At 35.3% G+C, this 26,322-nt stretch overlaps 2 protein-coding genes across 2 annotated transcripts; one reads left to right on the top strand and one right to left on the bottom strand.

Moving 5' to 3' along the window:
* Positions 1 to 3,212: 3,212 nt before the first annotated feature.
* Positions 3,213 to 11,758, top strand: LOC108994129 (sucrose synthase 2). The gene is made up of 15 exons (XM_018969223.2): positions 3,213 to 3,572; positions 3,901 to 4,033; positions 4,682 to 4,830; positions 4,956 to 5,148; positions 5,543 to 5,661; positions 5,785 to 6,001; positions 6,172 to 6,267; positions 6,367 to 6,540; positions 7,081 to 7,197; positions 7,298 to 7,464; positions 9,206 to 9,430; positions 10,092 to 10,413; positions 10,495 to 10,739; positions 10,818 to 10,956; positions 11,470 to 11,758. The coding sequence occupies exons 1-15, from the start codon at positions 3,475 to 3,477 to the stop codon at positions 11,506 to 11,508; spliced, it is 2,433 nt and encodes an 810-aa protein (XP_018824768.2). The 5' UTR covers positions 3,213 to 3,474; the 3' UTR covers positions 11,509 to 11,758.
* Positions 11,759 to 12,985: 1,227 nt separating this feature from the next.
* LOC108994130 (endoglucanase 17) lies at positions 12,986 to 15,617 on the bottom strand. Its single transcript, XM_018969224.2, has 8 exons — positions 15,251 to 15,617; positions 14,928 to 15,134; positions 14,582 to 14,782; positions 14,400 to 14,492; positions 14,150 to 14,311; positions 13,954 to 14,065; positions 13,691 to 13,854; positions 12,986 to 13,602 (listed from the first exon to the last, which is right to left on the bottom strand). The coding sequence occupies exons 1-8, from the start codon at positions 15,506 to 15,508 to the stop codon at positions 13,270 to 13,272; spliced, it is 1,530 nt and encodes a 509-aa protein (XP_018824769.1). The 5' UTR covers positions 15,509 to 15,617; the 3' UTR covers positions 12,986 to 13,269.
* Positions 15,618 to 26,322: the final 10,705 nt, after the last annotated feature.

Here is a 26,322-nt window from a genome sequence, read left to right as displayed (position 1 = left end):
TATAAATAATAATAAAATAATTTTTTAATAATAGTAAAATGATTTAAATTAAAATATTTTATGAAATTTTGAAAAAAGAGAGAAAAAATTAAATAAAAATATTATAAAGTTATAGTATTGTTATAATATAATTTTTGTTTTGAGACTTGAAGAAGTTGAATTATTTTTATGTTTTGTTTGAAAATTTTGGAAAGTTATATAGTTAGGTAATGATTTGATGAGAAATTTGAAAATTAAAAATTAAAAAAATATTTATGTTTGAGTTGTGTTAAGATTTTAAGATGCAATGAGATTAGATTTTTCTCAACATTCAAATGGAATCTTAGAATTTATTTACAAATTACGCTTATTAATGACCCATCGATCAAGAAAACTATTGTCAAGCGATCTTCCGAGAAATAATGCAATATCGATCGTCAACAACATGACTCTTTTATAATACCAATGTCAAGCCCATATATAAAGGAAACCAAAGGCAGCACCATGCTCCATGTCTTCAGAATAGGATAAATTATCTTCTAGAGATACGTGGGACAAGGTTCTAGTATCCATACATGTTGGCGACGGTCTACTTGGGTTTGCACCCTTCTTTTTAATAGTCAAATAAATAAACAGTAGTAGAAATAGGTTACAAAAGATAGTTTAAATTTTTTATAAATAATATTTATAATTATAGAGAGCGTAAATACCATGTACTCATTTTAAGAAAGTAAGTAAATATGAATTCGAGTAATGCTATTCATCATCTTCACTTTCATCATTCTATAATGTGATATTAAATGATTAAAAATTATTTATTATATTTCACTTGTAAACCTATCATTTAATATTACATTATGAGATTATGAAAAGATGATAGAAGTTAGGATGAATAGATGTTTTATTATATCTATATCTAATATTACTGGTTAAATTCTTATTTAACATTATTACGTGGCAGGAAGGCGATGGATCAAATTGTGAATTTGAGCCTCCAATCATGATTGGCCAAGTGTGGAATTTTGGATGGCATTGATTTTTGTTTTTTGCTTTTTTTTTAGATGAAAACAGACATCTTTTGTATTCATTATAATATATTTTTCGTACTTCAGAATTTTGAGTATTTAATTATTTTATTCCTCATCATTAACTTGCATTCTTGAAAGTCTGAAAAAGATTGCATGTTTTGAATTTTGTTGTGGGGTTTATAAATAAATTATTTCGTGACAAGAGTTCTTATGCAGATAATTATAAAAGAGAATTTTATTATTTTTAATCACACTTGTTATATAAAACATGTTAAGTATTTTTCATTTAAGTGATCCACATATAAAAATACTTGAATTGTACTACATACATCAATAAGTATAAGTACAGATGATAAGATTTAATTTAAATAATAGCATTACTATATTTTAAATATAAGAAAAGGCAATTTAACTTTTATAAGTTCAGATATATATTTTATTTATCTAACTAAAATTATTTGATGGTAATATAATTAACTAATAATTAATACAACTTATGAGATTTTATAAAATTTTAGTAATAGAATGTATATATTTAAGAAAATAATTAATTAATAACTTATTTTTGTGTATGAATAATGATTAAATGAAAATATGAAAATTTTGAAATTAAAAAATAATTTGTGTTTGAATGATGTTTGAAAATTAAATTATGATAAATTTTAAAAATTTTAAGAATTTTGTTTGTGCAAACAAGCCGTCTTGGTCTCTATCATTACCCATATGATTATGAAAAATTCTATTCAATAACTTTACATCATATACTTATTGAAAAAAAAAAGGTTATTCTGCTTAACAGGTTTGTAATGTAAGATTGTTGAGTAAAATAATTCTATGAATATATAAAATTTTTGTATTAAATTATATTATGTAGATGGTGTATGTTGTGAACACTTATAAATATGATTATTATTTCTATTATTATTATGTGAGTTAAGTAGAACTTGATTTGTCGTGGGAGTAGGAAAAGTAGACCCATTCAACCTAAAGAGTTTTCAATCCGATTCACATAATAATCACACGTGTTGCTTTATCATTGACATATTATCCTCATAGAAAAACAAATCATCTCACTACTATTCTTTTTGGTTTGTTTGGATTCGTAAGTTATCTAAACTCATTTCAACTCATTTCAACTAATCTCAACTCATCTCATTACTATTCATTACTATTCAGCAACTTTAACTCATAAATTTTATTATTATTCACAACTCATTTCATTACTATTTATAATCTATCTTAACTCATCTCAGCTCATCTCAAATCATCTTAAGTCATCTTCAAAGGGAAGAAAACGACACGTCCCAGAACAATGATGCTTGATCATGCCAACGAATACGATAAACCGTTTAAAATTGTAATCCCATGCACGATTACATACACTTGTCAGGATTGTAGCGCAGTAGGAAAAGTTACAATGTCAATAATGACCACTGGGAAAACCAGAAAACGCTGCCCAAAACCCAAAACCGAAAACAGCAAACATAATATAGAGTTATTGAATAAAATAATTCTACTCAATAGGTATATAATATAGAGTTATTGAATAAAATAATTTTATAAATATATAAAAATTTTATATAAAATTATATCACGGAATAATATTGATAATCAACGCTTACAAATAGAATTATTATTTCTATTATTATTATTATCATGTGAGTAAGTAGAACTTGAGTTGTCGTGGGAATAGGAAAAGTAGACCCTTTCAACTTAAGACAGGTTTGGAGATAGGATAGATATAAAATTATCATATCATTTTATCTTATTATTATATATTTTTTAAATTTTTATATAAAATATAATAAATAATTTAATTTTTTTAAATTTTAATTCAATTTTTTTAAATTTTAATACAATAATAATATTAAAATATAATATTTTAAATATTAAAATAAAACATAAAATTCTCATCTCACCTCTAAATTATCTTAAAAGAGTTTAAAATCCGATTCACATAATAATCACACGTGTTGCTTTATCATTGACATATTATCCTCAGAGAAAAACAAAAAACTAAAAAGAAAATAGAAAAGAGAGAAGGATAGGGAAGAAAACGACACGTCCAAGAACAATGAAGATGCTTGATCATGCCAACGATAACCGTTTAAAATTGTAATCCCATACACTTGTCACGATTGTAGGGCAGTAGGGAAGTTTACAATAATGACCACTGGGAAAACCAGAAAACGGTGCCCAAAAACCAAAACCGAAAACAGCAAACACTCCGGCCCCCTGGTTTTTGACATCACGGTCTCAGACCACCACCTTGAATTTGCCTCTCCAAAACGTCATGTCTCCCACAATTTCGAACACGCCTTCGCCTTTCTTCTCCTTATAAATAGCATCTTATCCAATCCGGTCACAGTATCCATAGGACTTTCAACTTCGCCACCACCTTCACTTTCTTTTTCTGGTTTGATCTCTGAAACTCACACAAAGGCAGTCTTCGCTTTGAGATTTAATTATGTCTAACCCTAAGTTAACTCGAATCCCAAGCATGAGGGAGAGGGTGGAGGACACTCTCTCTGCTCACCGTAACGAACTCGTTTCCCTTCTCTCCAGGTTCGTTCTACTTCTCTCTGCATACTCTGTTTTGTTTCCAAAAAATGTGGGAAAGTATACTATTTTTTTGCCTTTTTTTGTTCTTTTAATGAAGGATGAGATCGCGATGCTTCTGATTAATGCGTTCACGAGTTCTCGTTTCTTTTCTTTCTTTCTTTTGTTTTCGGTGCTTGCATTTTCTTTTTTCCACCTTTCTCGTCAGCCTAACAAAGGGTTAGATCATGTTAGATAGTGACAGTTTTTTGGATGTTTCTGTCAGACCCTGTCGTTTGTTTGTGAGTTTTGAGGATTTGATTGAATCAGTATTGGTTGGTTGTTGGGTTTGAAGGTACGTGGCTCAGGGTAAAGGGATTCTGCAACCGCATACCCTGATAGATGAGCTCGACAATTGCATCGGTGACGATGAATCCAGGCTACACCTCCGGGATGGTCCTTTTAGCGAGATCCTCATATCTGCACAGGTGAATTTTCTCTTCTGAGCCCTCTCTGTTTACAAAGAACCAATTTTTGTCACTCAAATCCTGTTTTTATTTTTCTTTTTTATTTTCCAGTTTCTATTACCCCTTATGGGGAAGCCGATGTGTTAATCTTAGCTCTAGTCTACGGTGAAAGTGTAGGAAAAGAAATGTAAAAATTATTGAAGTTTTTGGTGATATTTTTTTATTCACTTTGGGAAGTCATATTCTGATTGATAAATAATATCATGTTTCAGGTGGTTACCTTAGCCGATCAGCTGTTTTTAAGTACATGTTTTTATGGTTCGAAAATCTTGTTTTTCCTTTTGAATAGTTTCAATGCATCGTCATGTTCTCTATTAATATATTGGCTAAATACTTCTTTGTAAATTAATTGTTTTTCTTTGGGGGTTTGGTAATGTTAAGAAAGAGAAGCAATTTTTTAGAGTACTAAGGCCAACCCGATGCTGAATTATGGAGAGCCTAGACGAAACTTTAACGGGGAATGATCTCTTGGAAGCTGTTAAAAAGTAAAAATGCTGTCCTTATTTTTGTGAATTTTGTTCTCAAGAGTATTTGTCATATCATCAAGTTATATGAAACCGCTAATCTTTTCACTTTATATAAAAAAAGGGAGGTTTATTTTGGTGACAGGAAGCCATAGTTCTGCCTCCATTTGTGGCCATAGCAATTCGCCCAAGACCTGGTGTTTGGGAATATGTTCGTGTTAACGTCCATGAACTCAGTGTGGAGCAACTGAGCGTGTCTGAATATCTTCACTTCAAAGAAGATCTTGTAGACCAGTAAGCAATTTCTTTACACTGAAAATTTATTATATGAAAAATAATATATTAGATTATGTATATCTTAGCTAATAACACGAGTATTTCTTTATAATGTTTTGTTTTCTGTATTTGTTCTGGGTTAGGCCCAGTGACAAGTTTGTACTAGAGCTCGACTTTGAGCCGTTCAATGCAAATTTTCCTCGCCCCAGCCGATCTTCATCCATTGGCAATGGTGTTCAGTTCCTCAACCGTCACCTTTCTTCAATTATGTTTCGTAACAAAGAGTCGTTGGATCCATTACTTGATTTCCTCCGAGCATACAAATATAAAGGAAGTGTAAGTATGCTAAGCAAGGGGCCTTCTCCAATGTTGATTTTATTTTCCAATAATTTCACTGTGCTATACCATAATTTTTACTTGGAAATGATCAAAACTTCAAATTTACTTTTAGTTGTTTTTCCTAAGGTGTCGTGGTGTAATATCCTTTCTTTGCATACTGTGGGTATAATCGTATTTGGTATTATTATGCTCTGGAGTGGGAATATCTTGAAAAAATATTCAAAATCTTTCTTGGTATGGGAAATTTGAAGAGCTATACGATTTGATTGAGGATTATGTGCAGGGGTTGATGTTAAGAGTGGAATATCTTGAAAAAAATATTTAAAATCTTTCTTCGTATGGGAAATTTGAAGAGCTATACATTTTGATTGAGGATTATGTGCATGTGCAGGCGTTGATGTTAAATGATCGGATACAGAGCATATCACGACTTCAGTCTGCTTTGGCCAAAGCTGAGGAATATATTTCTAAGCTTCCGTCTGATACTCCCTATTCTGATTTTGAATATGCGTACGTTCTACGTGATGTCAACTCTAAAACAATGTTTTTTGTTGGTAATTTTTTTCTGATTGGTAATATGTCAAGTCTCAATTCCATGATGTTTTCTGGTTTTACTTTTACACTTGCATGCAGATTACAAGGAATGGGTTTTGAAAGAGGTTGGGGTGATAAAGCTGAACGAGTATTGGAGATGATGCATCTTCTCTTGGACATCCTTCAGGCCCCTGACCCATCTACATTAGAGACATTCCTTGGGAGAATACCCATGGTGTTTAACGTTGTCATTTTATCTCCACATGGTTACTTTGGGCAAGCAAATGTTCTCGGTTTACCGGACACTGGTGGCCAGGTATTCATTTCTTTTCCGAAATAAATCATTAAAATTGAGCTGCAAAATATACCCCCCCCCTTTTTTTCCATCTTTTGTCTAGTTCATTTGTTCATGTTTTCTCCTTCCCATTTCATAGATTGGCGTAAAACTCTGGTTAAATTCTGTCAATGTTTTTTTTTAATGTAAAGGTTGTGTACATACTGGACCAAGTTCGTGCACTGGAGAAAGAAATGCTTCTTAGAATACGTAAGCAGGGACTGGATATCACTCCTAGGATTCTTATTGTAAGTGTTTTTGTGCTTAGCTTTGATCAGTAGACATTGTTTAGATAACCTTTCCTAATGTTCTTTTTAACATTGTACTTCTTCTACTGGTTATCCAAGGTGACCAGGTTAATACCTGATTCAAAAGGAACAACATGCAATCAGCGGCTGGAAAGAGTCAGTGGAACTGAACATGCACATATTTTGCGAGTTCCGTTTAGGTCAGAGAAAGGAGTTCTTCGTAAATGGATCTCAAGATTTGATGTGTGGCCCTATCTGGAGACCTTTGCAGAGGTAAAAGTATTTTACCTGTAAAGTGAATTACTCTTCTTAAGGAGTTTTCTTGTTTTAAATCTATGCTTAACAGCTATGGTTGTAACGTATATTTTAGATTCATTTTGTGATCATATACATTTAAGTCCAAACTCCTTGTGAGAGAAAAAAAAATGGTGTTTATAAACATCACAGAATTAGCTTCTTTAAATAGAAGCATTATTCTTTTTTTTTTGGGGTGGGTTGGAAGGGGGGAAATGAAAGACTGGATAAAATTACATCTGGCTTGCTCAATCAGCTTTGCATGCAAATCATTTAATTATTTACAAAAAATTGACTGCTCTTAAGAGAATCCGATTAACCTTGCCATTAAAGCTTGACCATTGTTACTTCATTAAGTTTTATTGATAAGCTTTATTGATGTACCATTTACCACCCGCATCGCCACGTCCTTTATTATTCAATAGCACCCTGCCACTTGGGAGTCATCGTATCCAGGCTTACAGAAAATAAAAACAATTTTTGCTAATATTATTATCATTTCTGGTTGTGTTTGATCAGGATGCAGCAAGTGAACTTGTTGCTGAGCTACAGGTCATACCAGATTTTATAATAGGAAACTACAGTGATGGAAACCTTGTTGCATCTTTACTAGCTTATAAAATGGGAGTCACACAGGTTAGAAATGATTTCTTGTATTATGATAATGCAAATGAGACATTCATGCTATTATTTGCTGAGAGGGCAATCTTATGGTAAAAAGCTTTGGTATCTGTAGTGCACAATTGCGCATGCGCTGGAGAAAACAAAATATCCAGATTCTGATATCTATTGGAAAAACTTCGAGGATAAGTACCATTTCTCATGTCAGTTCACTGCCGATATTATAGCCATGAACAATGCTGATTTTATCATCACCAGTACATACCAGGAGATTGCAGGAACGTAAGTCTTTTTCCTTATAGTGTAGGTTCTGCTGGCTTTTGCATTGAACTTTTTATATTAAGAAAAAAACTATTTAATTTATTTTGTGCTTTATTAATGCTCGTGGCTAACTATGTTTATAATAAGTAAGTTGCAGTATTACAATGCAACTTATAAATGTACTGTACAAACGAAATATGCTTATGCGTGGCCACCCACTTGTTTTATATATGGCCACACTTAATCATACCAAGTGTTTAAAAGAATTCTGATATTGTTATCCCTCTTAATAATTTGACATAGTTTGGAAAGACTGGCGATCTCTTTTAAAACACTATCAATTGATAATTATACAATGAGTGCATCATAGTTGCATATTACTGCTTATGCGATGAATGCCTTGTTTAAAGACCACATTAAGGACTATATGTCCTCTTCGACAGCATCTCAGGCTAGTTAGTTCTTGAGATTTGGAAATATTGCTTTTAACGACCCAAAAGACTCAGAACAATGGTGTAACCAGCATGTTCAAATACACCATAGAAGTCTAGAAGATAAGAGGGGGAGGGGACAGGAAAAGGAGGGGTTATGTAGTAGGAAACTTAATTTTTTTAAGATAGCGATGGGATCCACTCTACACCATGATGTATCTTGCTTCTTCCTTGCCCAATTCCAATGTTCATTTGGTTAAGATGTACAGCAAACAGATGGATTCATTTGGCAGAAAAAGGCTCGGACTGAAGTCCATTCAGTTTATAATTTATTCAAAATGCTCAAAAAAACTTGACACCTTCCAGTGTTTGGTCAACTTGCACATCTTAAAATTTTTGTATGAAGATACTGTTTATATTGGTATTCAGGGTGTTCTTCCACGTAGGAAAAAGATTTCTTAATCTATTTGTTGATATAAAAGCTCAATGGTATTGATTTAATATAATTTGTCGTGTTTATTTCTTTCTTTTGTCGGGGTACAATTATGTTTATTTTAGTCGGGTATCAATCATGGGAATTAAATTTTCCTTACTTCACTTTTATAACAAGGCTTATTCAAGCATTAACACTGCATTTATAAGTTGAAAAATTGATTATGGAACTTGGTGATTCTTCCTTGACACTTAAGTGTTTTTTATGGTCTGACCCTTTATGGTGCTTGTTAAGCATTAGCATTGGTCTATGCATATGCATAATTGCATATGCAAAATCACCTCTTTTGCATAACTACTTTGTCATTCAAGCAAAATTTTCACATTGGTTTATGCATATTTGAGACAAAATAATAAAAAAATATTATTATTTTATTATTATTAATTTTTTGCTAAAATCAATTTTTTTTATATATATTTTACAATTAGCATCCACTATATACATTTGACATTAATAATACAAATGCAATAATAAAAAATATAATTTTTTTTATATATATTAAAAATATAATAAAATGAAAAAAATATATATAATATATTATAATAATAAAATGAATGTGCAGGTAAAGGTTTGTTGTGTTATTGAGGGAGGGAGAAAAGGAAAGGATTGAGAGAGAGAATGGGAGGAGAGAGAAATAATGATTAAAATATGTTTTGTGGAGTGAATAGTAGTTATACAAATTTAGATAAGTATTGTTCATAACTAGCTAAATATTTGGATATGTATAAGCCAATGTAGAGGATTTTAGGGTCATATTATGAAAATATAACTTTGCATATACATATGCATAGACCAATGTGGATGCATCAGGTGTTTCACTTGTATTCTTTTATTTCAGGAAAAATACTGTTGGCCAGTACGAGAGCCACACAGCTTTCACTCTTCCAGGGCTGTACAGAGTTGTTCATGGCATTAATGTTTTTGATCCAAAGTTCAATATTGTCTCCCCTGGGGCAGATATGGGTATCTATTTCCCATATTCTGACAAGGAAAAAAGACTTACAGCACTACATGGTTCCATTGAAGAATTGTTGTATGATCCTGAGCAGAATGACGAGCACATGTGAGTCTTCTTCATTCTATGCCTCTTTTCCTTTTACAATAATATTATAAAAGGAAAAATCTTTATGAAAGAAATAAATTCATCTGACAAATAATTCACAAGAATTCTGTTTCTGGGACCTAGATGTAGAGCATCAATCCCAGTTGAGGGATCCAGAAGGAACATGGCAAGATAATTGGTTTTTCCACATTGAATGCAGGAGGCACAGTATATTTCCATTTTCTTTTTATAATCTACATCATTTGGACTTCTCAATTTTGAGATTAGGTCCATCAGCTGTGAGTTATGGTTAACTAAATCAGCAAATGTGTATGAAGCAGCTTGTCAAAAGTTCTACCCCCTACTCAAATATTCTTTTTAAACTAGGAAAGAAAATGCTCAACCAAGGTTAAAAGATAAATCTTAAGATTCTTTGTGAAGCCTATATTCGTAGCGGTGATAGAAAATTTGACTCGTACTGATTGTAGACATTGCATTCTTTCAGGTCATAAATTATTAACTGTAGAGATCTGTTAATAAAACTTGTAGCATGGGTAATGGTAGGTGGTATACAACTTAGCTAAAACTTTTACCATTTACATAGTTCTATTTATAGAACTTCTTGACACAGGTTATGGTGGATATTAGACCATAAACACTAATTCTTCTGTGAAACGTGCAGCGGTATGTTGACTGATCGATCGAAGCCCTTAATTTTTACCATGGCAAGGCTGGACCGTGTGAAAAATGTTACTGGGTTGGTTGAACTGTATGGTAAGAGCACCAAACTGAGGGAACTGGTAAATCTTGTTGTGGTTGGTGGCTACCATGACTCAAATAAGTCCAAAGACAGAGAAGAAATTGCAGAAATTGAGAAGATGCATGCTCTTACAAAGAAATATAACTTAGAAGGTCAATGTCGATGGATATCAGCCCAAATGAATCGAGCACGCAATGGTGAGCTATATCGCTACATAGCAGACACAAAAGGTGCTTTTGTTCAGGTATAAAGTCCTTGTGGTCTTCTCTATTGAATTACAATTCTCGTGGCTTTATGCTAAAGTTCGCATTTCTCTAATTTGCAGCCTGCTTTTTATGAAGCATTTGGACTTACAGTTGTAGAGGCAATGACTTGTGGCCTTCCAACATTTGCCACTTGCCATGGTGGTCCTGCTGAGATTATTGAGCATGGTGTATCAGGGTTTAATATTGATCCATATCATCCTGACCAAGCTGCAGCTCTTATGGCTGATTTCTTTCAGCGATCCAAGGAGGATCCAAGTCACTGGCATAAAATTTCTGATGGGGGACTTCAAAGAATTTATGAAAGGTTTGTGTTTCTTCCTGAAATTGATACTTCCTTGGGATGTAATAAATGAGGCTTACAGAGCAAATTATAATTTTATAGGTATACGTGGGACATTTATTCCGAAAGGCTAATGACATTAGCTGGAGTTTATAGTTTCTGGAAGCATGTTTCAAAACTAGAGCGGCGTGAGAATCGACGATACCTCGAGATGTTCTACATTCTCAAGTTCCGTGGTTTGGTGAGTACTTTTAAGACTTGCTCAATAGGTTGTTAACGCCTAGAAATTCTGTGAAAGGCATGGGCATATAATTATTAGGGCTGTAACCCAGTTGAATATTGAATATTTAAATACAGTTTGTTTAATTTTGTATAGTACAAGACCAGAGGATGCAGAGCTTGAGTTCATCACCAAGTTACTCAAAATCTTATTTATTTTTCGAACTAGTTTGAGCATTTCTTGCGCTATTTGATTAATTAATTATTTTCCTTTTTGATTGGTTATTAATTTACTATTCTCTTGTTAAATTATACTCTTCATTAATAAAAACCTATCAGTCAAGCTTGATTTGTTCACGAACAACTCACTTCACTTACAGTTCTAATTATAACCAGTACTCCATGAATGTTCATGAAGTGGTATGAAGCATGAACATCAGGTTTTATAGTTCAACAGCTTTGATTTGTATATATATTTAGTGCTAAATATGCTTGATGTGCAAGTAACTTTTTCCATGGTTTTAACTTGTTTCAGGCAAAATCTGTCCCTAGGGTGACCGATGACCCACGCTAAAGAACGAGTCAAGCTGTTCATGAAGTCGTAACGTTACACGTACGCATTGAATAAAGTTCTCTTCGTGTGTTGAATAATTTGTAAATTCATCAACCTGTTTGGGTGCATCATGTGTAACAGCACATGTATTAAACTCTGAAGCGTTTTTCTATGTGAAACTTGGCACATTTCTTTTGAACGTTGCGAGTGAAATCCAGTATTGTGGCTGTCATGAGTTGAATTGATTTGCCAGCAGGTCCTTTTTTGTGCACTCTCCCTTTGTTCCCAACAATGCTGCCTGCCTGCTAAAAGACCCCATTTTAATTCATACTGAACATTGTAAAAACAACTCAGGAAATGTACCTTCATAAATGGTTTTGTATGTCTATCACATAAAATGTATGTGTTGGACTTGAAATAAGTGACTCTGAATATGAGTGTATTTATACATCCAGGATTTAGCAGAAAAGCCCCGCTTTGAAGTGTTCAAGACAAGACTGGAATGTCTTTAGGTTCCTCGATACCTCTTCCCCTAGGGTTTCAGACCACACTGTGTATACACATACTGGGGTTGCCTCTTTATCTTTTTGTCAAAAAGTCTCAGTCCTGACATCTCTGCCACCCCTGACAGGACTGCTAAAACCAGCTTTTTTGACCACGTGACCCACATCCTCCCACAATATCACATGCTCTACAAAATCTTTTTGCTCGATCCTCCCCTCCCCTCCTTTTCCTTACTTCCAATGGTCAAATACTCGAACCCCCCCAAACCTTGTATATTCACTGACAATCCCTTATAACAACAATCACTTTCAGTTATACATACTTCTTCTAGCTAGCCCAACAAAAAATAAATAAAGTTAAGCTTAACTTCTAGTTGCATTTCGTTAGTTTCTAGAGCAGACCCATCCAAATAAGATACCCTGGCCTTTACCAACATTTTTTTCTTCTGTGGAAGCAACTATGACATGTAGCTGATGCTTTATTTATTTCATATAGAGATTATCTTACTGACTGCCAAAAGACAACTGGATACAAAAGAGTGGAGCACCATAATAAATCCAATACAAATTGCCCACTTAAGCCGCTTGATGAGTCTATCGATGTGTTTTAGATACAAGCATGACAGATTTGAGTAATCACTCCACCAATTAGGAATCATCAGATTATATTCCATCGTTCTAAATTTTTTCCTTAGAAAGAAATAGAAAAGTTGCTTCAGCTTCTCCTTCAATCGAAGACGGGCAGTAGGTATGTGTTGTGTCTAGCCATGATTCTAATTACAAACAGCTGCTGCGATTGATTTGGTAGATCGAATGGCAACAGCAGAACTTAGTTCTTGAAAGAGGAGGCGGGGGCAATCCAGGAGGTGGGGCACGACTCATTTTCATGGTTTGAAATGAAGAATATTTTATTAGAAAGTAAGGGGGGGTTAGAAATTAGCAGGAAGTTAAACAAAAGAGGACAGATTACGAGTCCCCAAAATGGACTAACATCCTTAAAAAAGCAACGCATTGAACAATGCTATTTTGATTTTAAAGTCCAGAGTTTACACGTAAATGCCGTTGCTGGCACGATGGAAGAAAACTGCCAATAACATTACTGTATTAAATAACATCCACCCCTTGACCGTTGTGCTTCAAGGTTTGGGGCTCGAGCAGTCTTGAGACTAACCAGTTTACCATGTGCACCACCAGGGGAAAACAGAGACTTGCAACTACTTGTAGTAATAGAAGTAGCAATTAAAACAGACACCTAGCAAGCTAGAGTTAGTAAGGATCTCTAGAGCTGGCCAAATGAATGAGCAAGATAAGCCAGTGTGCCTACAAGGGGTGCGTTAATGTAAGTTGATGGCTCCGACTGCTCGTAGTCGGATCGCTGATCTGGAAACCTATCATTCTTGTCGGGCCCACCCACAACTGCACCCACCAGGATGTTTGGGTTGGGGGTTTGGGATTTCATGAAGTTGAAGCCTGAGGAGCACTGGATCTTGGCTGGGTGTGAACCAATCGATGGCAGTGATGAGCCCCTGTGGTGTATCCTTCGTGGGTACCTTGGACCATACCCCACCATGTAGGACATTTTCAATGGGTTGTCACCGAGTAGGTAGTCCACCTGCACAAGCAATTTAAGTTACGGAAAATGTAAACTAACAAGTAAATAAGAGAGAAGGAATGGCATTTATGGTATATGATAAGGGTACCTGTTGTTTGGCTAGGGTCCGGAGCCTCTTTGGGGTGACAGTGATTCCACCACAATCAACAAACCGTCGGGCAGACGTCAAGTACTTGGCATAGGCTAAGAGCAGGAATGAAGTGGAGGTCACGTACTGCATATTGGTATCACTCATCTTGAACAGAAGTCCACCTACTTGGATTTCAAGCACAAAAAAACAAAAGTAGCCGTTAGAAAAAAAGGACCACTCTTTGGAGGAGAGAGAGAGAGAGAGAGAGAGAGAGAGAGGACCTGGGGTGTATTTGGTTGATGAAAAAGGGGCCCCTGGAATGATAGAACAGATGAAATTATCTGCATGACCCTTGTAGTCGTGTAGGGATTGAACATTTTGGACTAGGAATGCCTGAAAATGTAGAAGTTTCAATATAGAACACTTCAATGGCTTATTAATTGTAAAATTAGAATTAAAAAGCAAGTGATCAGGGACCTTAGAGAGAAGAATTCTCGCTCCAACATGCTTGTTATCCCAACCAAAGAAATTATCGAAGTCTGCAGCCCCAAGGGTCTGTCCATTAACTTGAATGTAGCTGAGGTAGGCCGGATTCTTGGTGGCCTTGTGCAGCCAAGCAGCACCCCACAAAAGCTCATCCTAGCATATTTTGAGATGGCCAAAAAAGCTTAATTTCACCAACCTTTACGGAAACAATATTTAAAGGTTGAAGGATGACAAAGTTTACCTGATAACCAGAGTAAGAGCAATAGAAGGGGCAGACGAAGTTCTTCAACCCGTTACTGTAAGATCCTCTGTACCTATCAGCAAACTCGAACACCTAGACCCGGAAACGAGTATTGTGATAAACTTGGGGAAACTTTTTTTTTTTAATTATTGTTTTTTTTTTTAATCTAATTAGAGCCTTACCCTTATTGCCCTTATGGCCAAAAGCCGGGAGTATGTTGGGTCACTTCTTCTGAAAACCAACGAAGCGGCTGCAAGAGCAGCAGCTGTTTCACCCGCCACATCAGAACCAGGGGAGTTTTTATCGATCTTGAACACACTTCTCGGGGTATCCATGTCTTCAGGCCTCTCCCAACAAGCGTGGTCCTTGTTAGCATCACCCACCTGCCAAACAGACCAATATCAACCCCAGCCTCCTCTTATCTTGCCGGAATCAAATGTCCCAAATGCATACACAAGAACCCAAAATGCCCATTTGCTAAGACAAAAAGAAGCAGAAATGTGACGATGCGGAGCAGATAATACAAACCTGGACATAAATGGTGTCTGGATGTGCAGTCGCTTTGAGAAGGTAATCAGTAGCCCAGCGAATGGCGTCTTTGGCGTTCTGCAACTCACCTTTCATTAACCCACCAAACTCAATAACACTCCACGAAAGCATAGTGGTGGTGAAAGCCATAGGGAACCCAAACTTCACATTGTCCCCAGCATCGTAGTACCCTCCAACCAAATCAACCTGCATTTCAAGACACAAAAATGAGCAAAACCCACTTCCACATTTCCCACAATGTGACTAAGAGAAGCTTAAAAACAGAGGTATTCAGAGATAAAACAAAAGGTGGTGTTGATTACATGCATAGCTGAGCCATCTGAGAGGCCAGAGTTCCTCCTCCAAGTGATCCTCTGGTTATAAGGGAGCTTCCCAGACCTCTGGCCTTCAAAGAAGAGGATTGATTTGGTGAGAGCATCTCTGTAATTGTGACTGGCAAAGCGAGGGTGGCGGTGGTGGAAAGGGAAGTTATGGTGGGCAGGAAAGGCATTGCAGAGCACAAAAGAGAGAATGAAGCAAGGAAGGAGAAGAACAGTGAACGAGAAAATGGAAAGAGCCATTTTGGGCTGCCCAAGGCAAACAACCAACCAACCAAGCAACGAACAACCTACCTGCAAAGCCGCACTGTAAAACGAAGTCTCTTGCTCTGCCACTCTATTTATAAAGCAAAAGCTGCCTCTACAACTTACTGCTTCGCTACTACAATAATTAGCTCCACATCCTCCAACAGGGTTTAGCTCATAGTTTTTTTTATTTTTTACTTAATAATTAAAAAAATAATTCTTAATGAAATTATATACATTTTTATCTTTTTAATAATTAAAAATATTAAAAAAAAAAAAAAACAAATTTATAACTAGCGTACGCCCCAACGGTAACGCTGGCGGCCGCTAGCACCATCCTTAAATAATCAGTTTTACTTGTCTGAAAATGAGTACCCCTTGGGATTTTATTGGTTTATTTCACTGTAGGCTGCCCTTCTAAAGACCAAAGTTGGGGGCTATCATGTTATGTCAATTCAGGATTGGCTTTGCCTAGAAACCAGGACATCCAAGGGCATTAATGACCAAGCTGGATAGATCACATGGCAATTTTAATTACACCCATTCTAACATTGAAGTTTTGCTAAACAGTCCAATTGAGCCGTCACGTGTCGCCAATGATAGGTCTTTTTCTTGGACCTTCTTGTAAAGTATGGTATCCAGGTCATGCAACTGCATGTTCTTATGCACAGTTCCTGCAAGGGAATGTTTTTGCATAAATAAAAAGAAAATGGACACCATATCTATTTTCTTTGTTTGAAATATTGAAATGTGTAAGATATTAGCACTAAAAATAGTGTTGAAAAGAAATAATGATGGAATACAAGATCATGTAACCGATGCTTTTTCTCAGTAAAATATCAGTACTGAGGCAGTTTGAGATTTCACTCTCAACTCTCTAAGCAAGTCTATGTTTAAATGTTGAGATGATTTAGATGATCTGTAAATAATAATAAAATAATAATAAATTGTTTATAAATAATAATGAACTACTTACCAAAAACAACCAATCTTATAGCCTCTCAATTCCATTCCCTCGCAACCCACCCACATCAACGCCAATCCTCTCGAGATAATATACTAATAGAATCTAATATGTTGTTTAATCGTGTTACATCTCAAGTCTATGCCTTTGCACTATATTTGTTAGCTATAAATTTTTTTATTAGGTTTGGATTTATTGTCAGGATTGTTTGAAATCTCAAACTCATTTTTGACCTTTTCGTTCTGGTCATGTAGTTGAAAAAGATCATATTTATCTCATTGTTGACTCAATCTTTTGGTCTATTATTAGTTGTGAAATTATCACTTATCTAAAAAATTTAAATTGATGGAAAGGGATAGATTTTATTATTTATTTTATATCTTAACACTCACATTCATGTGTGGACCAAACTCCCTCTCAATAAGTGACCCAACACGTAGAATATTTAATTAAATGAGATAGAGTGTAGAGTCAGAGTTCAAACTCAGGACCTCTGCTCTGATACTATGTAAAATCATCACTTATCCTAAAAGTTTAAACTAATAGAAATAAGTAGATTTTATTATTTATTTTATATTTTAACATTAGTCATGTGTTAGCTTTGGCCTGTTATTAACTCATTGTCAACCACATTTCTATATTTGATGATCTAGCTACCGGTCACTTACTTGCCAACGACACTTTCATCATCTCATCGGTGATCAAAAAACGGATTTGAATGTTGTAATTAAATTTTAAATTCAAGATTTAAAAATTATTTACTTTGAGTTTGAGGAGATGTTGAAGATAATATCCAATTACAAGTGATTGATTTTCATAATGATTAAGATATTTAATATCTCATCTTTATATAATTCTCCTATATATAAATACATATACTTTGTATTCAATAGAATAGTAAAGATATAGCCATCAAAATTTATCTCCATCATTTTCCTCTCTCATTGTTTTTTCTATTATATTTTATATTCTATCATGCTTATTTTGTAGATATATAGTTTGAGATTATACATTTAAAAAAAAAAAGAGTAGTCTAGACTCTAGAAGCTGGTATGAGGATTAGATGGCAGCGACTTACTGTTGAGTTATGTACGAGTTAGTACTCAAGGATGCTTGAAACTTAATTTTACGAGTAACAAAATGCCAAATTTACGCATGCACTATATAGATCTCTTCCCTAAAGTAAAATGGGAATCATGAATCATGATGATGTGTGTGCTGTGCATGCTCCAAGTACGTTGGAACTGAGCTTATAAAATAGAGCTAGCTCTTGCCCCCAATTCGAGGCATACAGTAAGAAAGTTGTGTCTCGAGTGAATCATCGAAACGAGATCATGAACATGATGAAGATGAACAAGAACAAGAACACGAACAAGAACATGAAGAGCAAGAACGTGGGTCCGATGCTTGTATTCAGATTTCAGATCTGCTGTCGGAGAAAGATGCGAACATAAAACATGTAGACGATATTGAAAAAATCGGTGAGTGCAATGAGTCATTCACTAAAGGGTCAATAAAGAGGCCCATGCACATGCAGATACAGATCGATGTAATATTACAATTGGAATGGAGCGCTGAATCAGAGCTATATCTATGGATAAAAATTGGGAACATTTCTGATCCCTATTGCCTGCATTATCCACATTCACGTTACCATCTCTCTCTCTCTCTCTCTCTCTCTGATATGTGTGAATGGAATGATTACACGTGCAGTACCTTTTTTAAGAAATTAAGTGTTATATGTTTGCATGAAACAGAACCTTAATCACCACAAAGTAACTAATGTTTCATGTAAATATCGTGCAGTCGTATTAAAAAATAATAAATTTTATTATTAAAAAATTATTATTTTTAATGTAAATTTTATATTTATTTATATTTTAAAAAATAATTATACGATACTTACATACTATAAGAATAATTATAATTTCTCGATATATATAAGTGATTACTGTAGGATAGTACATGGCAGTTAAAAGTAATTAATTATAGTTTATGACTGTGAGTTAACGTATAATTAATCCTGGCTCTGGTAGATATATAATATATATAGCTATTACAAATAATTGTCACTTCATCTTGGATATCGAACCAAATGATAGTAATTATCTAATTTGAATCTATAATTTAAAATTAGTACTTACTTATTAAAATTCGAATGATTATCGGTCAATTAAATTTAATCATTGGATCATATATATAATCATGCAACGTTCGGTCTAGATCGATCAAGCAATTAGATCTTTAACCTCAAGCGCGTCATCACGATGCCACAAAAGTACGCTATGCAAACCATATCCAAGTCCATGCACACATTCGATTAATGTACGCCCCTAAACACATGCTTTGAAGCAATAATAATACGGAGTATAAGAGCACTGACATTAATTTAGACAAAATTTTATTAATACGTCACTTTTTAACTTTTGACTAATCACTTAAAATTTAAATTTCATATTAGATTAGTCATCTCATTCTTTATAATTATAAAATATTATTATTTTTATTCAAATATCTACTTTTTTAATACATTTATTTATTTTTAAATATTTTATTTATTTTTATTTTTATAATTTCCAATAATCTATGCATCAAAATACATATTATTTGTCTCATAGACACTTCTCAATAAATACGTTGAACCATTATGGTTAAAGGCAAGTTTGCCTATTCAATGCTAGTTTGAATAGTGAGATGTGATGAGATGAGATGATATAATTTTAAATGAGTTGAATAAAATATTATTAGAATATTATTTTTTAATGTTATTATTATTTTAAAATTTAAAAAATTAGAATTGTTTATTATATTTTATGTATAAATTTGAAAAACTTATAATGATGATATGAGTTGAGATGATTTCTATATCCAAACGAGTCCTCAATGTTTATTTCAATGTATATGAAAATGAGGATAACTTAGATAAAATATGGCTAAGTTAAACAAATGGCTATTCCAATGCCATTGCTCTATATTAATAAGAGACTTCTTTTGGAGCTCATTAAAAGCTTTTTGAAATTACTTCACTTCCCGACTTAAAATACAGTACATATATACATACATATACACGCACACTAGTGAATAGTGTGAACCTCAAGCTATATATCTTGGGCAATAATTGTTGAAGATATCACTCCTCAATCAAAGTCTTCCCATATATACCAAAGTTGACTATCGTGATTATGGGAGATTTATTTATACATTGTTTCATTTTTATTGTAAATTTATTAATTCGTATTAACTATATACATTTTGTAACAATTATATAAAGTAATACAATTCACCATCGTAAAGTAAGGTGGATTTAAAACATTCTCATGGTATCAAGAGCATACTTGGATTAACCTCCTTCGATCTAAATGGTCTCTGATTCAGCACCCACCCTCCTTCCCTTCAACACCACGATTCACATGGTCACCATTAAACTATCATCATCCAATTATCCTTCTCTGGAAGAGTCAACTTCTTCCCCTTCTTGAGAGTCAAGATTTGCTCGATCACTTTGATGGCACCATTGTGCCGCCACCTCAATACGACCCACCAACCTCCCAAACACCAAACAACAAATACCTGAAGTGGAAGGCCATGGACCAGTGCTTGCTCAGCCTCCTTCTCTCCTCCCTCACAGAGAAAGCTATGGCCGAAGTTGTCGGCCTCTCCACTGCTCGCGAGGTGTGGCTTGCCATGGAAAACACCTTTAGCCACCGCTCGAAAGCATGAGAACTCTGCCTTAAGGATGATCTCCAGTTGATGAAAAGCGGAACTTGTTTCGTTGCCGCGTATGCTCGTGCCTTCAAGGCACTTTGTGACCAGCTCCATGCCATTGGTCAGCCTGTTGATGGCATCGATAAGGTGCATTGGTTCCTCCGCGGCCTAGGGCCTGATTTTTCGAGCTTCTCCATCGCTCAAATGGCCCAAACCCCTCTCCCCTGTTTTTCGGATTTAACCTCAAAGGTAGAAATTTTTGAGATTTTTCAGAAATCTCTTGAGAGTTCTTCCTCCTCTACTGCGGCTTTTATAGCCACCAACAATTCCTCCCATCGTGGTGGTCTTGCTCGCAATCCTCTAGGTCGCACAAATGATCATGGCAGCAGCTTCTCCAGCCGTGGACAAGGACACTCCAGCATTGGTCAACGTCGTCGTCCTCTGCGATGCCAAATTTGTAGGATGGACGGCCACTATGCTGATCATTCTCACTAGCATTACGCTCAAAGCGAGCCATCTGCTCAACTCGCTGAAGCCTTCACCAGCTCTTGCAATCTCTCTGAAGACGTGGGCTCCGACTGGTTTGTGGATACAGGGGCTTCGGCCCATATGACTACAGAGTCAACCCAACTGGCCCAGTCCACAAGTTACACGGGTAAGGATTATGTAATTGTTAGGAATGGTACGTCATTTCCCATTACCCACACCGGTAACATTTCTCCTATCCCGAATCTCCATCTTCTCGATGTCCTAATTGTTCCTCGCCTCACCAAAAATTTGCTTCCATTAGTAAATTAACATATGATTTTTCATTATCTGTTACCTTTACTAATAATTTGTTCACTATTCAAAACCACAAAACAGGAACGGAGGTGGCAACAGGCAAGCGTGATGACATCTTATATGTGCTTGAATGAGGCAATCCTGCTTTTATTTCTGTCCTTAAAAATAAATCGCTTCATGCGTCTTATGATTTATGGCATGCACGACTTGGACATGTCAATCATTCTATTATTTCTCTTTTAAATAAAAAAGGACAGCATTATCTTACCTCTTTGTTGCCTTCTCCTGCTTTGTGTAGCATATGTCAAATTGCAAAAAGTCATCGCTTGCCTTATTCTCGAAATGAACATAGGTCGTCTAATGTGCTTGACCTTATCCATTGCAATATTTGGGGTCCCTCCCTCGTCAAATCAAATTTAGGGTTTGCCTACTATGTTCGATTTATTGATGACTATTCTTGTTTCACGTGGCTCTATCATTTGAAATTGAAATCTGACTTTTATAATATTTTTATTCAATTTCAAAAATTTGTGAAAAATCAATATTCTACTCGTATAAAAAATTTTCAAAGTGACGGAGGTGCTAAATTCACTAGGAATTTCTTTCAAAATAATATTCGTTCTTCTGACATTCATCATCAACTCTCATGTCCATACACACCCGCCCTGAATGGTCGTGCCGAAAGAAAACACCGCCATGTGATTGAGACAGGATTAGCCATTCTTTTTCATTCTCACCTCTCTCCTCGTTTTTGGATTGATGCCTTCAGCACTGCAGCTTACATCATCAACCATTTGCCCACACCGTTTCTTGAAGGTAAATCACCTTTTGAGATTTTGTATGGTCATTCTCTGAATTATGAAAACTTTCATTCTTTTGGTTGCCATGTCTATCCTTATTTACGTGATTATATGCCTAACAAACTTTCTCCTCGCAATATTCCATGTATTTTTATGGGTTACAGTCATTCTCACAAAGGGTTTTGCTGCTTAGATCCCACCACTTCTAGGCTTTACATCACTCGCCATGCTCAATTTGATGAAACTCATTTTCCTACCCTTGCTACCTCTCAGGTCCAACCCATATCCTCACTTCACTTTTCCAATTTCCTTGAACCCAATCTCCTCTATACAGATCCACCTCCCTCTAACACTTGTTCCCCACATATTACTCAATCTGTGCCTAACCCGTGTATTATGCGTACTAATTCAGTGAATGAGTCCTTGTAGGTCCTTGGTTCTCTTACAGGTCCCTCTTTGCAGCACTTGGCTCCTCCACCTGAGTCCAGTGCAGATCATGTTCCTGCTGTCGTGGTTCCGTTAGGCTCTCACCCTATGCGTACGAGAGCTAAAGTTGGTATTTTCAAAACTCGCCACCCAACGAATCTTAGCTTCTTAGGCTCCTCTGGCCTTCCTCCTGCTCTTCTTGCATCGACTGAGCCTAAATGTTTCAAATTTGCTACTAAGAATCCTGCTTGGCTTGCTGCTATGGATGAAGAAATCCATGCACTCAAGAGTAATTGTACCTAGATTTTGGTCCCTCGACCTGTCAACACCAACATTGTGGGCTCCAAATGAATTTTTCGGACCAAATACCTGTCTGATGGATCCATTGAGCCCCTCAAAGCTCGCCTTGTTGCCAAGGGCTATACATAGGAACCTGGCATTGACTACACTAATACTTTCAGTCCTATAATCAAGGCTACCACTGTTCGTGTTGTGCTCTCTCTTGTTGTGATACAAAAATGGCATCTTCGTCAACTTGACGTCAAGAATGCATTTCTCAATGGTACTTTCACCAATCAAGTCTATATGGAGCAGCCTCTAGGCTATATTGATCCTCGTTTTCTCAATCATGTTTGCCAGTTGAAGAAAGCTCTATATGGCCTCAAGCAAGCCCCTCGTGCCTGGTTCCAACATCTTAGCTCCTTTCTCACTCACCTTGGCTTTTCTTGCAGCCGTGCTGACCCATCTCTTTTTATCTTTCATATGCAATCGGATATTATTTACCTACTTCTTTATGTTGATGACATCATTATTACAGGCAACAATTCTTCCCTTCTTGACAGCTTCACTTGTAAACTCAATTCTGAGTTTGCCACAAAGGACTTGGGCCCCCTCAGTTACTTTCTTGGTCTTGAAGCTTCCTCCACTTCTGATGGTCTCTTCATCAGTCAGCTCAAATATGCACAGGATATTCTTTCTCGAGTTCAGTTGCTTGACACTAAGCCTGTTCACACTCCTATGGTTGTTTCTCAGTATCTGTCTGTCGATGGTCCTCTGTTTTTCGATCCCACTCTCTACAGATCTCTCGTTGGCACACTACAGTACTTGACCATCACATGTCCCGACCTCACTTATGCTGTCAACTTTGTTAGTCAATTCCTACATGCTCCAACTGACGATCACTTTCTGGCCATTAAGTGTATCCTCCGCTATGTCAAAGGCACCATTCATTTTGGCTTAACTTTTCTTCCTTCCTCCTCTCCTGGTGCTCTCGTTGCTTATTCTGATGGTGATTGGGTTGGCTGCCCTGATACTCGCCGTTCGACCTCTGGTTACTCTATTTACCTTGGCGACAATTTAGTTTCCTAGAGTGCTAAGAAACAACCAATTGTCTCTCGTTCCAGCTGCGAATCTGAGTATCGTGCCCTTGCCTCTGCTGTCGCCGAACTCATGTGGCTCACACATCTCCTACATGACCTCCAGGTATCCATCCCACAACAACCTCTTCTCTTATGTGACAACAAGAGTGCACTTTTTTTGAGTTCCAATCCGGTTTCACACAAGCGGACTAAGCATGTTGAATTGAACTATCACTTTCTCTGTGAACTTGTTGTCGCTGACAACCTCCGTACCCAACATGTCCCATCTCACTTGCAAGTTGCTGATATTTTTACTAAGAGCATTCCTCGCCCACTCTTTGAGTTCTTCCGATCCAATCCGACGCTCAGCTTGTTGGGAGGTGTTGAGGATATCACTCCTCAATCAAAGTCTTCCCATATATGCCAAAGTTGACTATCGTGATTATGAGAGATTTATTTGTACATTATTTCATTTTTGTTGTAAATTCATTAATTCGTATTAACTATATATATTTTGTAACAATTATATAAAATAATACAATTCACCGCCGTGAAGTAAGGTGGACTTAAAACATTCTCAATAATCTATGCCCAAAATCATGCAGAAAACATTTCCGTTTCTTCTTTCAAGTAATTGGAATGTTTTTGTGCACCTTATGCGGTACAGCATTATTTCGTTGGACGCTTTAAGCCTTTTCCTTATAAATTGACCACCCAATTAGTGAGAGCAAGATTGCTTTCTCAATGAACGGGTAAAGAGGAGCAGAGAGGACCGAAGTATGTTGGCAGTAGAGAAAGGTCAGTCAATCATTCATCAAAGGGCCCGAAGAATATATAGGCGCGAAGAATAAAATAGCCATAGATCATCAGAACTATATATATAATTGGATGGAAAACAACACATACGAGAGAGAGAGAGAGAGAGAGAGAGAGAGAGGATAATACAGAAAAAAATGATAATTAGGATAAAGCTAGGGGATTGAAAACCGAAAAGGGACAATCATATATTATGAAACTTTATTGTTGAAGAAACGATGGCCCAGATTTGACCCAAAAACATGAATATTTGAAGAGCGGCCTGGTTATATCATCATCATGTGCTCCTTTGGTCCGCACCCACATGCAGTATAGCAGCATGTTTTCATCATGCATGCTCATTTGCTATCTACCTCTCTGCAAAAGATCAGAAGAGAACATATATAGATGGACTTAAAAGTCAAAAGTGTGCAGCAAAAGGCTGACCCCATCTTTCTCATTGGGTGGCAACTTGGAAAATGTTCAAGTAAATCTGCATTCTCACGTGCTTTCTTAAAATTTTCCTTAAATTTTAGTTAAAAAATACACTCTTTATAATTTTATCTTAAATTTTATTAATCTTCAAAAAAAACATTTTACATCTTATTCCCTATCCATTCTTTATTCTATTAAAATAATATTTCTCTATTATTTCTTTAATACTTTTTTCTCTCACTTCTATTTACAAATTTAACTACTCAATATTCTTTCTTAGGTTTTGAATGATTACTCTAGTGAATATTTTAAATAAAAATTTAAATTATTTTTAATATTTTTAAAAATATGATTTTTTGTATATTTTCGTAGTTATTTAAATTATTTTTAAAATTATTATTTAAAATTATAACAAATATGAGTATAAGAGAACGTGTAGATGATTGGAAGAAAAATTAATTTAATTGAAATGAATAAAATATATATATAAATGATTTAGAGAATGAATAGTAGTTCCTTATATTTGGCATTATTCATCTCCTAAACATTTTCTCTAAAATAGAGATCCGGATGGAGGGAGGTTTTGAAAGCATTTCTTAAATTTCTCCTCAAATTATAGGTAAAAAGAGGTTATAGGACACCGAATAGAAATGCTCTGATCTTTGGAGCAGCCCATTTGGTCATTCCATTAGCAAGATTGTTGGCTTTGTTGAGTGAAATGCTATTTTTGATCTTATATATATCTTATCGTTTCAAATTCTTCTTTCCTTGGAGATGTTTGTATGCTTTTCAAAATACATGAAAGTTATGACACATGTTTATTTAGGTTTGGTTTGAATATCAAAGTTTTCTCAAGTCATTTACTACTTCTTTTAATTATTTTTTTTTTACTTAATTGTTAAAAAAATGACTATTAGTGAATTTGTATTTTTTTTAATTTTTTCTTAATAATTAAGGATGTTAAAAAAATACTTAAAAAATAATAATAAAAATTTCAAATACTCTGTATAATAGTAAAAGAGTAATAAAAAAATAGTAAGACTATCATTATCCTCAACTCAAATATTTTATTACTATTCAAAAATTATTTTACTATTATTTATATGTCTCTCTCATCTCTCTATCCCTAAATCATATATGCAAGGTTCTAGTAGAGAGATATGTGAGTATGATCTCCAATCTACGCGTGTGGTGGCCGTCTAATCATCATACAAACCTTTTTTATTTTTTTTGGAGGGAATACAAACCTCTTTCAGAGTTTTTAATGAGAGAGCTCCACTTTCATTATTTCTTCACTTTTGCATTCCCCGTGATTTCCGGTTTGCTGCAGGAAAAGCTATAATTGTTACCCACTAATACTCGTGACTTTTGGGCAATGAGCATCCTATGTGGGCTGTTTTTTAAACAGATGGGACCACATGTTTTCATTTCCCTCGCTCGCCTCCTATCTCTACTCAGAGTGGCCAGGATGTTTGTCTAGCCCAATCTTGCAGTTTAGCTTCTCAACTGGCAAGAAAGTAACGACGCCCAAAGACAACTAGGCTC

This window comes from Juglans regia, chromosome 11, assembly GCF_001411555.2.
Source record: "Juglans regia cultivar Chandler chromosome 11, Walnut 2.0, whole genome shotgun sequence".
Taxonomy (NCBI): Eukaryota; Viridiplantae; Streptophyta; class Magnoliopsida; order Fagales; family Juglandaceae; genus Juglans; species Juglans regia.
This window is presented reverse-complemented; position numbering and strand designations above follow the sequence as displayed.

Bases quoted from the DNA above. Each gene is read 5' to 3' on its own strand.
- LOC108994129 (XM_018969223.2), top strand. From the start codon at position 3,475: ATGTCTAACCCTAAGTTAACTCGAATCCCAAGCATGAGGGAGAGGGTG. The intron at 5,149-5,542 runs GTAAGTATGCTA...GTGCATGTGCAG, and splicing joins CATACAAATATAAAGGAAGT to GCGTTGATGTTAAATGATCG. The intron at 10,740-10,817 runs GTTTGTGTTTCT...ATAATTTTATAG, and splicing joins CTTCAAAGAATTTATGAAAG to GTATACGTGGGACATTTATT.
- LOC108994130 (XM_018969224.2), bottom strand. From the start codon at position 15,508: ATGGCTCTTTCCATTTTCTCGTTCACTGTTCTTCTCCTTCCTTGCTTC. The intron at 14,493-14,581 runs GTAAGGCTCTAA...TTCCGGGTCTAG, and splicing joins TGGCCATAAGGGCAATAAGG to GTGTTCGAGTTTGCTGATAG. The intron at 13,603-13,690 runs GTACCCTTATCA...TTGCTTGTGCAG, and splicing joins GGACCCTAGCCAAACAACAG to GTGGACTACCTACTCGGTGA.